The 13,121-nt window shown below is 38.7% G+C and overlaps 1 protein-coding gene across 1 annotated transcript in view; it reads right to left on the bottom strand.

Annotated features, from left to right (window-relative positions):
- Positions 1 to 13,121, bottom strand: part of EYS (eyes shut homolog) — a 1,008,942-nt gene that overhangs the window by 578,295 nt on the left and 417,526 nt on the right. The window contains exons 20-21 of the mRNA XM_052781811.1: positions 11,777 to 11,974; positions 9,228 to 9,349 (exon numbers count right to left, since the gene is read on the bottom strand). Of these exons, the coding sequence (XP_052637771.1) occupies positions 9,228 to 9,349; positions 11,777 to 11,974 (320 nt within the window). The remainder of the gene's footprint in view (positions 1 to 9,227; positions 9,350 to 11,776; positions 11,975 to 13,121) is intronic.

Raw genomic sequence — 13,121 nt, 5'->3', positions numbered from 1 at the left:
ATTTGCTTACAGTGGAAACCTGGTATCCTTGGGTAAGATCTCTTCTTTCATAAAAAGAGAAAACAGATGGAGTCCATTTTCGTAAATAGGAATATTTTGTGGGAAACAGATTAAGAGATAAGCAAACCTGGGTTCAGAGGTATTTTAGATCCTAGGTTTTTTTCTCCTTTAATACTGTACTTGGGAAGAAGATAATCTATGGATAATATTCTGGACTCTTCTTTTTTCTTTTTTTCTGCGTAAAGAAGGTAAAAGACTTGCTTGGCAAGGGGTAATATACATCAAGTGTCTGCCACTACACAAAAGCTGACCCTGGAATTAGAATATACTTGGCTGGTGGAGCTCTGAAGTCAACAATTTTTCTGTTAGCTACAGTGAGAGCAGAGCAAGGCCAGGGCTGAGTGCTTTTCAGAAACTACTGCAAATACATGTAGCATCTGTTCACATTTAAGAATTAAAAACATCTACTATATGGATGACAGAAAATTATTTCCCTACCAAAACCCATCCATGTAATGATTTGGATCCATTACATTTATTTTCTATAAAAATGTATGCTAAAAGTAAAATGCAGGAGTTGCAAAATCGTATACACTCAAAACTTAGGAAATGCCAGAATTAAGTTTTTTTATGATTCATTAGATTTAGCCCCTCTCCACCTAAATACCATGAAGGAGTCTTTACCTACATGGATTAAATAATCCTCCATCTCTTCATTCAGTGCACAAGAGAGCATGAGGAAACTGGTCTGCTCTAGACGTGCAGTGAAGGGAAATATGCTTGTTTCTCTTCACTTGTACTTAGAATAAAGAAGGAAACCAGAAAAGAAGAGTTAGTTTTATGGTTTCAGTTGAATGTTGCCCTAAGGAAACTAAAATAAATCATACTTTAGCTGAAGTTGATTTAGCCTAGCAAGTATCTTTTTATAGGTAGAAATTAATTCCTCCTTTACTTTCTTTCTGAATTTTCAGCTTAAGGTGTGATTTCCAGAATTGCTGAACACACAACACATGCAACTGAAGCCAATAGGAGCTGTGTTTTAAATTAAAAAGTAAATATTTGCAAGATACTTAGCTGCTTTGATGACAATTGTCACAAAAATACATAATGAGAAAATGAGCAATGCTGTTCTCAGAACAGGGTGTAGATGAGGCTTAAAAATTCCTGCCCAGAATCATCTGGCTTGACTTTAGAGACAATGACTTACTACAGTAAAAATTGGGGTGTGAAATTACAGTCTGAGAGCTCCTTTTCAGTAATTGTCTTGATGCTTAGACTTATCCCACAGTGAATGGATTAGTTCATCATCCTTTTACTGAAAAATAAATTTAATCTTAATTCTTGTGTGCTGTATGGTAAAGACATATATGTGGGTAGTTTTCAAAGACTGACTGACGACCTATAAATTTCACCATTTAACTTATTTCAGAGTAATTTCCTTGTGGACCCATACCCTTCCGTCACCTTCCGCTCTATAAATCTACTAAATACAGGCAATTTACTGTGTCCACTTCTCCACAGCTAAGTCCTCTTATGTGGAATTCTCTTCCTCATGAGTCAATGAAGTCTCTGTAGTCCCAAGTCTCAATAGTACCACTGCCAGTCTTTTAATGCTTTTGAAGGTACAAACACTTCATAACCCACCTCAAACAAAATGTTAGTCTCTATATCATGCAAAAATTGAATTTAGGGTTATGCCTTCCACAAACAGGCTACAGGTCTCCACCCTGTTCTTTCTGTTGTTAACTTCTTCACTTCTTTCCCTGCTGTCGCTGATTTTCTTTGACCAGCCTCCTCGCTGCTGGCAGAACTTACAGCACACCATCTGGGACCACCTTTCTGTATCTTTATCACATTGATTTGCCATCTGTTCACAAGTCTCATTGGAAAGCCCATCTTTAACTTCCTCTTAATCTCCCTTTTCTCCACTTTGTAACAGTTTTATGCAATTCTGTAGAGTATTTCAAATTCAGTTTATGAAAAAGACAATAGAAGGCTTTCACTCCTATGGTATTTACTGACACTGTTGGTTGAAGCTAAGAATTTTCATATATGTCCGCAATTTCTTTCAAAAAAAACAAATTAAAGCATTTAAAAATAAGGTAATAAATAAAACAAATAAACAAAGTTGATGCTTGTTTGCTGACTTCAACTTTCAATTAGATGAGTAAGGCATAAGACATCATAATCACTTTATGCAAGCAATGTATAATTCCACGGATCAATATGAAGGACATTATCCTAAGTCAGTAAATCAATAGTTAATTTTGTGCATTCCAATGTCTTTGACTCAACTGGACTTATTAGAGCATAAAGGAGTACACCCCATAATGACTACGTTTTCAGTCTGTGTACTGCTATATCCACTAGCTCTGTAGTACAAGGCAGACAAGGGAGTTATTTCACCAGGTCTTCTTCAAAAAACTTTTAATTGAAGGACTATGAAGACGCTGTTCATTTTTTTAACTAAATATAGGTGGAAGATGAAATATATCAGGGATGGCAAGCCAAATCTTCAGGGCAGCACAGTGAGTTGTATTAGCAGGAGTACTTTGCAGAAGTACTGCTGCGGTTGCTAGTTTCTTAAGTGAACTCCAGCTGCTGTATAGCTCTTTTCTGGGATGTGTAATTGGTAATCTGAAACTGATTTGTCAGACAGCACATTCACAATTTCAGCACATGGATTCTCTCAGTGAAGTCAATGCATAAGTTTAAGTTGCATACAATTCAACTTGAATTTATGTGACCTGGGAACTGTTAAGAGCTTATTGCTTGTTATATGCTGTATGCCACTCACGGTATGTGGTCTGACCTTTAGTTAAACCGAGGTACTGTTTTAGACCAAATTCAGTGGCAGAGCTTGTCTGCTTTATTGAGACCTTAGAGAATTTCCACTCCCCCAGAAATCTGGAAATTTGTCATTGATGCAGACGCATCTAGTCTTTATTCTCATTTCAAGTGTCAGACCACCTGCTATCACCAGCTAGGAGGAAGAGCCTCCTGAAGCTCCATTACTTCATCATACCTTCAGCATCTCTGGATGTTCTAAAATAAATTATAAGTTTTGGACATTATTTTTCTCCTTCTCCCTATTTAGCAGAAAGTACAGGAGATTCTGTTTTAAATGGAAATTAAGGGTGGATAACAAATTTAGGAAATTATCTTAGGTTAGTCCAAAGACCTGACTAATTTCTTTTTGGGTAATGTAAACTGTTAACAGTTAACTACTACTTCGTACTTTAGTTCTCAATGCCACAGTTCCTTCCAATTAATCCTCCTTTCACAATTTATGTAATGAGCTAACCTGCTTGTGGGTTATGCTCTTGAAAGATGATCTGTGGAATAGACCTCCGGTCTGTCAACTCTGAATATTTTGGTGGGGGTGGGGGGGGTCAGGGAAGGGGAATAAATTAATAGTATTCTCTCTCCATCCTTCACATAAACCTTCCCTGCAACCAAAATGTAAGTTCCTAAAGGACCTGAATTACTGAATTTCACCTTGTTATGAGTCCTTTTTTTCTGCCACTTTTTAAAAACAGAAACTGAACAAGTAATCATTGCTTCTTTAGGTCTGAATTGACAGTATCTTCTGTTACTGTATTGGAGAGCTCATTTCCATAACATTACATTTTATTGAGAGGGAAATAATTGTGTTTTACATCAAGTAGTGATAGAGAGTTAACCATAAGGAGGATATGGGATAGCAGTAAAAGCACTATTATACAACTATAACTTTACCTACAGTTTATATTTTTTAATTTACTATGTGGTAAGTACACAGAAATAATAGCTTCCAGAAACAAAGCTCTGAAGAAACATCTATTACAATTTGCTGCATGGATATCCTATACACTAAAGTGACAGGATTTGCATTATATTCTGACATACAGAACAGTACAAGCAAAAACTGAAGTCAGAGCTGCTGTGAAGCTACTATGACCTTTTTTTTTTTTAATGAGAATACCGCAAAATAATGTTTTATATTATATAGACTATATGCTCCATCTGATGTTATAAAAATGATTAGGGACAATATCTCAACTTTATACAATACTTCAAATTAATGATTTTAACTTTTTTTAGAAGAATTTGCAAATTACTGCTGGTAACCATAAGCATAGCCAGAGGCTAATAACCCAATTCTTTTTTTTTTTTCACTTACTGTTTAGTAGCTTTTTTGGTAAAATATTTTACTGATTATATTTTTCAGTTTTATTCTAGTTTTATTCTTTACTTATACAGTGAATACAGAAAGCTTCACCCCTTTTCTTTTCCTCAATTACAGAGGACTGCACGTCTGTCTTTTGCAGTGACAACACTACAGGCTTTCAACCATTCTTATACTTCTCTCATTCTATTATTCTGATCTATCAGTTTGGCTGAACAATTGAATTATTTCTAGATGCATGTAAATCTGAGATTTCTCTCCCCCATCCCATGGAGAGGACAGAGTGAGTGAGTGGCTACATGGTGCTTAGCTGACAGCTGGGGTCAACTCATCACACGAGTGTCATTTTTGGTGCCTATTTTTGCTGATGCATTGTTAAGATAACATGGTTATCTAGTTTTAAGGCTCTATATTGTACCACATTACCAACACCAAAGAGGAAGAATACGTATTGCAAGCGTCATTCTGGCAATGCTAATTGTCTCACTTTGACACAGAAAAATGCATCAGAGGTGTTTGAGCTGTTGGACGCAGAATGGAACTTTTACTAGGGCAGGGCTTATTTCTGAGCCATATTAGAGAGGTTCTAGTACGACTGTCAGTAGCTTGTGCTGGTATACAGTCGCTCTTGGGTGACTGGGATTCTCAGGTGCAGTGGAAAATCGGAGCCTCCTTAAGCTGACATAGTTGTGTCATTCAGCTGTGTACTTCACCTATCCTGACCCCATCCCACGGTCTGATTGCTTAATGCCATCTACTGCCTGGAGAGCCAAGGTAAAGGCTGTGAAGTATATGTTGCAATCAGAGCGTATATTGGAATTCTTTCTCACATTAAGATCTTTGGTCCTTGACTTGTATAATAAGGCTACTGTAATATATCTTTGGAAGAAAATTGTGTTTGATGGAGAAATTATGAAACTCCTGAGATCTCCATCTGTTTTTAAGTCTTCCTTGATTATGCCTCAGTTGCTCCCCATCCCCCAGTTTATTACCTTTTAGAGGAGGAGGAGGAGGAGGAGACCCTTTAAATGTTAAAAATTCATTCTCTAGGGGATTGTTATCTTAATATCTGTTCTTTTACAGCTGCTTTGTCTGAAGAAGAAGAGGGAATGGGTCTTCTTCCATTTTTATGAATATATATTAATTCATTAATCCTCTTTGCATCTGCTGAGGAATCTTGGTGTATAAAACGGCATCATTTGATGTGGAAGAAATTCAGTACTCTCTGATACTGAATACAATAAAAAGGACATTGTATGTGGAATAATATAGTCGCATATAAACTGAATAATGCAATCACTTCCTGAGTCTTTTATGTCCCTTTCTGGATTCAACTTAAAAGATGATTCACATGAAAGTTATTTCAGAAACTTATATCAGAAATTTTAGTTTAAGTAAATATACTATAGAGAAGAACAGAGAAGAAGAAAGTATAAATATTGAATAGCAATGCATTATTATTGCTCTAGCAAAATAAAACTACTAGCAATTCACTCTATTGTCTTAAAAATATGCTGATACTAACTTTTCAATTTAGCAGAGCCCATTCTGTATTCATTTTCCTTTTTTTTGAGCACAAAATTATATTACTCTCAAAAATGCCAATGAACAGTCTTCTAACGAAACAAATACTGAAGATTTTTTTCTGTGCATTAACTAACATCAAAATGAACACTTTAGTATGAATGCTTACTGTAATGTTGAAAACATAGGTGAACTATATTGAGAAAGCCATTGAGGTCTGAAAAAGATCAAATCCCAGGTCTAAAATGACAGCTTGCCATTAAGTTCCTACAGTATTTATTTTGTGTAGTTAGTAACTGAATCCACATAAGTTAGATTTTTTTAATTTCAGGTTTTCTCTGAAACAGTGAGTCTGCACGGATCTCACTGATTTGCTGTGTCACAGTCCATTTAAAACAAAATGGCATAGGTCTGTGACAAAGAAGATGAGAAATGTATCAGTACTGCAGGACAAAACCAAACACAAATGAATCAAGAAAACAAAAGCAAGAAAGGCATATGAACAAAAATCTAAAACAGTGTTAAAAATTGCAGTGAGCTACCATTCTTCGTCAGGTTTAATTTTGCCCAAATTAAAAAGTCCCGCTGGATCAATATTACAATTCATTCAGTGAAGCTTAGCAGACATTCTTGATGGAATGATATGTTTATTTTATATCTATATTTAGAATTTCGTCCATTTCTGATATCTTTTTTGGGGGGGAAGGTTGTTGTTTAAACTTTTGCATATACAGCTCCATTTCATGAGGCTCAGTTAAAGCATCATCTGCAATTAGGAATAATACCTGGAATGTCTACATATACAACACAGTCTCATGGAGAATAGGACAGTACATGCCTTGTGAACATAAAATTTATTTCTGGAATGCTCTCTAACCTGATTTTGAGATGGCATTATGTGTCCAGTATGAAAGCTTGAAATATTAATTGCAGTCTACTGGTAAAGAAATACACATTTGCAATAGCATCCAAAGACAAGAACAAAAGTGTCACAAGCTCTGTGGTTTCCATATCATGCACTTAATTTTGTCCAAGGTGTTTACTAGTTCTTGAAGCCTATTTACAAAAAAATTTTACAATACATGAAGTGTTCTAACTGTGAAAAGAAGAAACAACTCTGGAAATCAGAGTAGAGGATCTGAGAAAATTCTCTTGAAGCATGTAACTTCTGTTCAAGTTTAGGAAATAGTGATAGCTGAGGGTTACCACCAGGATTTGTCAGAAGTGCTATTTCTTTGTATATGTACTAAAAAAGAAAAAAAAAAAAGGCGAAACAACAAAACCCCAAACAAACAAAACCCCAGAAACCCACACATCCCTCACACACCTCTGTGATTCTGGGATGCAGTTCAGCTAGAAATGCAGACACCTAAACATGTGTGTCTGCTTCAGCACTAATGCAGCCTAGCTATACAGTCAGTGGTACCTACAGGAGTGGTGGCTTGACCCTGGCTGGATGCCAGGTGCCCACCAAAGCCACTCTATCACTCCCCTCTTCAGCTGGACAGGGGAGAGAAAATATAATGAAAGGCTCGTGGATCAAGATAAGGACAGGGAGAGATCACTCACCAGTTACCGTCATGGGCAAAACAGACTCAACTTGGGGAAAATTAATTTAATTTATTACCAATCAAATCAGAGTAGGATAATGAGAAATAAAACCAAATCTCAAAACACCTTCCCCCCACCCGTCCCTCCTTCCTGCCTCTACTCTGCTCCTGGTTCTCTCTATCTCCTCTCCCCAGCGGTGCAGGGCAACAGTGAATGGGGGTTGGGGTCAGTCCGTCATACCTTGTCTCTGCCGCTCCTTCCTCCTCCTCCTTTTCCCCTGCTCCAGCTTGGGGTCCCTCCCACAGGAGACAGTCCTCCACAAACTGCTCCAGCGTGGGTCCTTCCCACAGGCTGCAGTTCTTCACAAACTCCTCCAGCGCGGGTCCCTTCCCCGGGCTGCAGTCCTTCAGGCACAGACTGCTCCAGCATGGGTTCCCCCATGGGGTCACAAGTCCTGCCAGCAAACCTGCTCCAGCGTGGGCTCCTCTCTCCACGGGGCCACAGGTCCTGCCAGGAGCCTGCTCTGGTGTGGGTTTCCCACGGGGTCACAGCCTCCTTTGGGCATCCCCCTGCTCTGGCCTGGGGTCCTCTCTCCCCGGGCTGCAGGTGGAGATCTGCTCCCCCGTGGACCTCCCTGGGCTGCAGGAGGACAGCCTGCCTCACCATGGTCTTCATCACCACGGGCTGCAGGGGAATCTCTGCTCCGGCACCTGGAGCACCTCCTCCCCTCCTTCTGCACTGACCTGGGGGTCTGCAGGGCTGGGGCTCTCACATCTTCTCACTCCTCACTCCAGCTGCAGTTTCTGTGTCCCAGCAACTTTTTTTTCCCTTCTTAAATCTGTTCTCCCAGAGGTGCTACCACCATTGCTGATGGGCTCGGCCTTGGCCAGCAGCAGGTCCGTCCTGGAGCCGGCTGGCATTGGCTCTGTCGGACATGGGGGAAGAAGCTTCCAGCAGCTTCTCACAGAAGCCACCCTTGTAGCCCCCCCGGCTACCAAAAGCTTGCCACGCACACCCAGTACAACAGGGTTGTTCAGTTTACCCAAAGTGGACATCTGCAAGATGGGCAGCTGACTCTCTCTCTGGGTTCTGCTGACTGCATCAGCAAGGTTTCTAGCATCTTTGGTGGGTGCCTAGATGCTTAGCTCATACCACATACAGACACCTACATTTAGGCATCTAATATTAATCTGAATTCTACACCTTGCTTTAACATTTTATTAATTTAATATTCTCACAAACATGCTGGGATAAACTAGAAGAAGGAAAAAATAGCCAACCTTTCTTTCATTTTTTTTAACCACCCCCAATTTCCCTGAAAGTCTGAATGTTTCTTAAGGGCAGTATTCATACTGTATGGTCTTAGTGTCCCTATTGAGTACATTGACAACAAATACGTTCCTGACAGATTCCTGGAGGGTGTGACACAGAACGTGGGCCACCTCTGGTGCCAAAGTTTACACAATGTGAATGTCTTTCTCCTCCTCTCCTCCCATGAAGGGACCAGTTGATAGAATGCTTTTATTTCTGAGAAGAAAGAAGTTATTTTTAATACTTTTTATGTGTCAGGAACTAATATAGCTGAAGAATTTTGAAAATAAGTGCTGAAGTACTTAAAATAAAGCAATTTGGGGGGGTAAGATACTTTTTAAGCCCCTTTGAAGCCAATGTCATAGGTGTAAATGAGTATTCCTGTCACTTATAATGAGGCCATAAACACACCTATTTGAAAATATTCTGCTCCTTTTGAATTCCCCAAATATCCATGTTGACTCAATAACGGGTTTAAAATGATAAAAGCATTCCTGTTTCTCACTGCCCATATCATTACAAATAAAGAAAAAAACAGTGGCTGGAAAGCACGATTATAAAACTCTTGACAGGTGTACGGATTAAGTGGAGGTTTAGAACTCGCAATAGTATTGCTTTAGATTTCAGATGAAAACTTAGCAATCATTTTAATTAAAAAATATTCTCTACTAACCAGATGTAGGTCAACACACGTAGAATTGTGTTCACAAGCGTTGATTATGCAGTCATCAATGTCCTGATCACATCTCAGTCCTGCATATCCTGGGTTGCACAAACAATAGAAGCCATTGACAACTGTAACAGAGACAGTTTGTTAGTATTAAGAGTGTTTTAGAACAAGAACTGAATGTAGTAAAATTAAGTACGTTACAGTTATGACTGCTATCTGGAAGAGATTTGGACTAGTCTTACCTAAAAGGTGTGGACATGTTAAAAAAATTGAAAAAAATGAAATGCAATATCTCAAAACACCTTTTTAATATGAAAGCAGATTTATGTGCTGCATTTTACTTAAACAATTCAAATATTTTGATATAAGAATTAAAAATCAATGGCCCATTACTAGCTTCTGAAAAAGTCATGGCATCTTATAAGCTAATGAGTAATTTTCCATCACAAAACTGTACACAAAGTACATAAGATTTTATCTTTGATGTTGTGCCTAAATGAGATGGGGCAGTTAAACGTTGTTTGGTTTGTTGAGGATTTTTTTTGGTAAGGAACGCCTCATATTATACCACTATGTTATAGGAAAACTTGCTTGAGTTGAATTTGGAGCTCAACCTATGATGTATTTCCATGCTTCATTTTAATCTTACCATGCTAATTATAAGAATCCTCTCTGGTTTTCATCATTAATGATCCAAACGGAGAGGAATCTTTAGAATGCTACATCCATATAAGGAGCTTGTGACAGCAATAATTGCACTTCCTGCAGGCCTGCATTTATTCTAACCTCAAAGAGGTCTCTGGATTCTTCATTATCACTGAGGTTTACGATGGAATTTATTCTGCCACTGTGTCTGTACACGTAGCTGCTATTGTATTCATTAAGTGCTTTAAGTCCTTCAGACAAGGAGCGTTATTCATCTGCTAAGAGCTTCCTAGCTTCCTCAGGATTCCAGCTTTCTGCAGCCAGTGCACGTAGTGCAGAAGAACTGAGATGTCCACATGATACAACTCAAGTCCAGAGGCACCACAAAGACAAGCTGTCCACAAAAGATCTGGCACTTTGTGAGCGTGAAGAACTTTACTGCAGCTCATCTAAATTCCAGTTCAAATATGTCTCTGAATCAATGTAGAGTACATGGAAAACATCTGTAAACTTATTAGGAAATAGTCTTTACTAGATATAATACGAAGCCACTCACCTTATTCCCATGTATGGAAAGACAGAATTCTTAAAGCTTACTGAAACTGGCTTCTTTTTTTTTTTTTTTTAACTAGGAGAGTTTTAGGCAATAATATATTTAGTAATTTGGGGTAAGTTCTTTAAGATCTTCTCTGAAACCAGTAAGTTGATTAGATCTACTGCAAATTTGTGTAAAAATTTTGAATTTCAGGGGAATTCTCAAATCATCATTCTCATTTTAAAAAGGATGTGGGGAAACAGGGGAGAGATGTAGCAGAAGTCAAACATGGTTGCTCAGTGCTTGAAGTGTGGGACCTATGAGGAAAATTTGAGTCAGCCGGGCTTGCTTTGTATTAGTCCCTTCAAAGCAGGGTTAATAGTTAGAGGGCTATATAACAACAACTTCAAGGGCAGTTGCACAAATGACAGAACTGAATTCCTCTTAGTAGTATTAGACGATATAATAAGGGGCAATGGCCAAAAGTTACAGTTTAGGAGATTAGGAGATTTGGGGGGGATACTACAAGAGTAGTGCATCAGTGGAACAGGCTGTCCCAAAGAGTCTGTAGAATTTCTGTCCATCCTTAGAGGCTTTCAAAACTCAGCTAGAGAAATCCCTGGCTGACCTGTTCAAGCACTGTTGACAGTCCAGCTTCATGCAGGTTTGACTACATGACCTCCAGATGTCATTCTGCTTTCCAGCCAGCATTGCAAGAGTCTCTGAAAATTACCACTTTCACATTTTTTTACCAAGTGTAGGAAATGTCTGATAGGTGGTAATAGCCCCATAAAACTTTCCAGTAAGTACTCCATACATAATGGGTACTAATAAACTTAGCCTGCCAATCCAGACAGAATATAATAGAGTAATTCATCATCAAGTTGCTTCTAAAACCTTTAAGTATCTATCAGTGAAAGCATAAGTTGTACAGTTACGTGATAGAAGGCAGTTAATAGTAAACAGACACTCCATTTTGCATCAGTTTGATATTTAATGCAGTTTTTGGACTTGTTAGAATTATGACATATACTGCCTAACTGCTCCATGAGCTCCTTTTCAGCACCTGAATATTCTCTCATCGAATGCACAATGTAAGATGTGTTTGGCTAATTTAGGTATCAAAGGAGACAGCACAAATCTCATTAAAGTTTCTCATTAGCTGCAATTCTGACCCCCTGAACACACAAACCCCAGTGCCAGGAGTTGAGGCGTTTTGGCAAAAATAATCCTCCTGCTACTGGCTGTGGAGCTTCAGACAAGCTAAAGTTCAGTAAATTATCCACTGTTCTCCCCAGAGCAGCTCAGTAGCTACAGAAGCTTCAACAGAAAGACTACTCTACATTAAAGTGAGTAACCAGACTGAACTCACTGTCATAGCAGTATCCATGGAGGCAAGGGTTAGAACTGCATTCATTGACATTGATCTCACAACGTGGACCTGCAAAGCCCTTCACACACTGGCACTGGAATCCAAGGGGAAAAACGTCCAAATTCATTTCTTCTATGCACACAGCTCCGTTCTCACAGGGATTGCTGGCCTCACAAGGCCTAAACTCACAGTTCAAACCTGAAAAGGAAAATGGTAAAGCTGTCAGTGTTTAACTAATGAACATATCCCTGCAGCTGCTGCCTATTATGAGCTGTAGTTTCTTTATATCCCTGGTTAAAATTGAGTTGAAGGGTCTCAGAAGTACATATATGTACATCACCATGCAGAAACATTTATTTGCTTTGTAGAATTACAAATATAAAAAGACAATTTTATCTGTTTTGTTTATATAATGACATTGCATTTTAAAATTAGATATCTCAATATATTTTATAGTTTTCATGTTTACCCTTGTCCTCTAAAACAGCTCAAAAAGGGTATTTAAAAATAATTAATTAATTCTGCTTTGAAGCTTCCTATTATTTCTTCCTGATATCCTGTTGTCACAGCTATGATACAAGCTGTTTAAACATTAACCCATAATACTGAACATGAATGAAATGCAAGTAACCTTGTATAATTCTTCTGCTTGCAATTCGTGACTACACAAATTATATTACTGGTTACGTATGTATTTAAGAATGAGTGACTGTTTCCATCGTTTATAAAAATTCCATACAATAGAAAATCTGACACGGTCCCTTTCTACTCTTTCCTAACACTCTAGTGTATAACAGATTATGTACATTTATCTGGCCTAATCAAGGAACTGTGTGATGGTGATCTTGGGTCGCAGATGCCCTCATCTAAATCTTTAATTTGCAATAAATAGATCAAAAAGATTAAAAGGCCCTTTAAAGTGAGTCTTGGTTTGTTAGAACATAAGACTGATTCATGTTTGCCAGTAGTGAAACTCAAAATGATGAGGCCAGAGAGAACAGAGATCAAATGGGTTTGGGTTTGTAAAGCTGCCTCCCTTTTCCCTCAGTATTGCTGAAGGCAAGTCTGTTCTTTCAGGCTTAGTTTCAGACAGAGCTTGGTGGCTTTCGGGGCTGCAACAAACTGTACACAAGGCCCTCTGAGCCCCTTTGAAGCCCACCTGCCTTTCTGTGACTGCTGAGGCCAGGCTCTTGCCCTTGCCCCAGCTCTGGGTGCCCAGCCATTCCTTCCTGGAGCAGCTTCTCCCTGCCCCAACAACCTCCCTCTTCCTTAGACAGGCTGTGACCTTAACCCAGTGATGGGCAATGTGACACTACAACTTAAAGCACCTGGGTAGTCATGTGGA

This window comes from Harpia harpyja, chromosome 3 (assembly GCF_026419915.1).
Source record: "Harpia harpyja isolate bHarHar1 chromosome 3, bHarHar1 primary haplotype, whole genome shotgun sequence".
NCBI lineage: Eukaryota > Metazoa > Chordata > Aves > Accipitriformes > Accipitridae > Harpia > Harpia harpyja.
The sequence above is the reverse complement of the archived record's forward strand: the minus strand, read 5'-3'. Positions and strand labels throughout refer to the sequence as shown.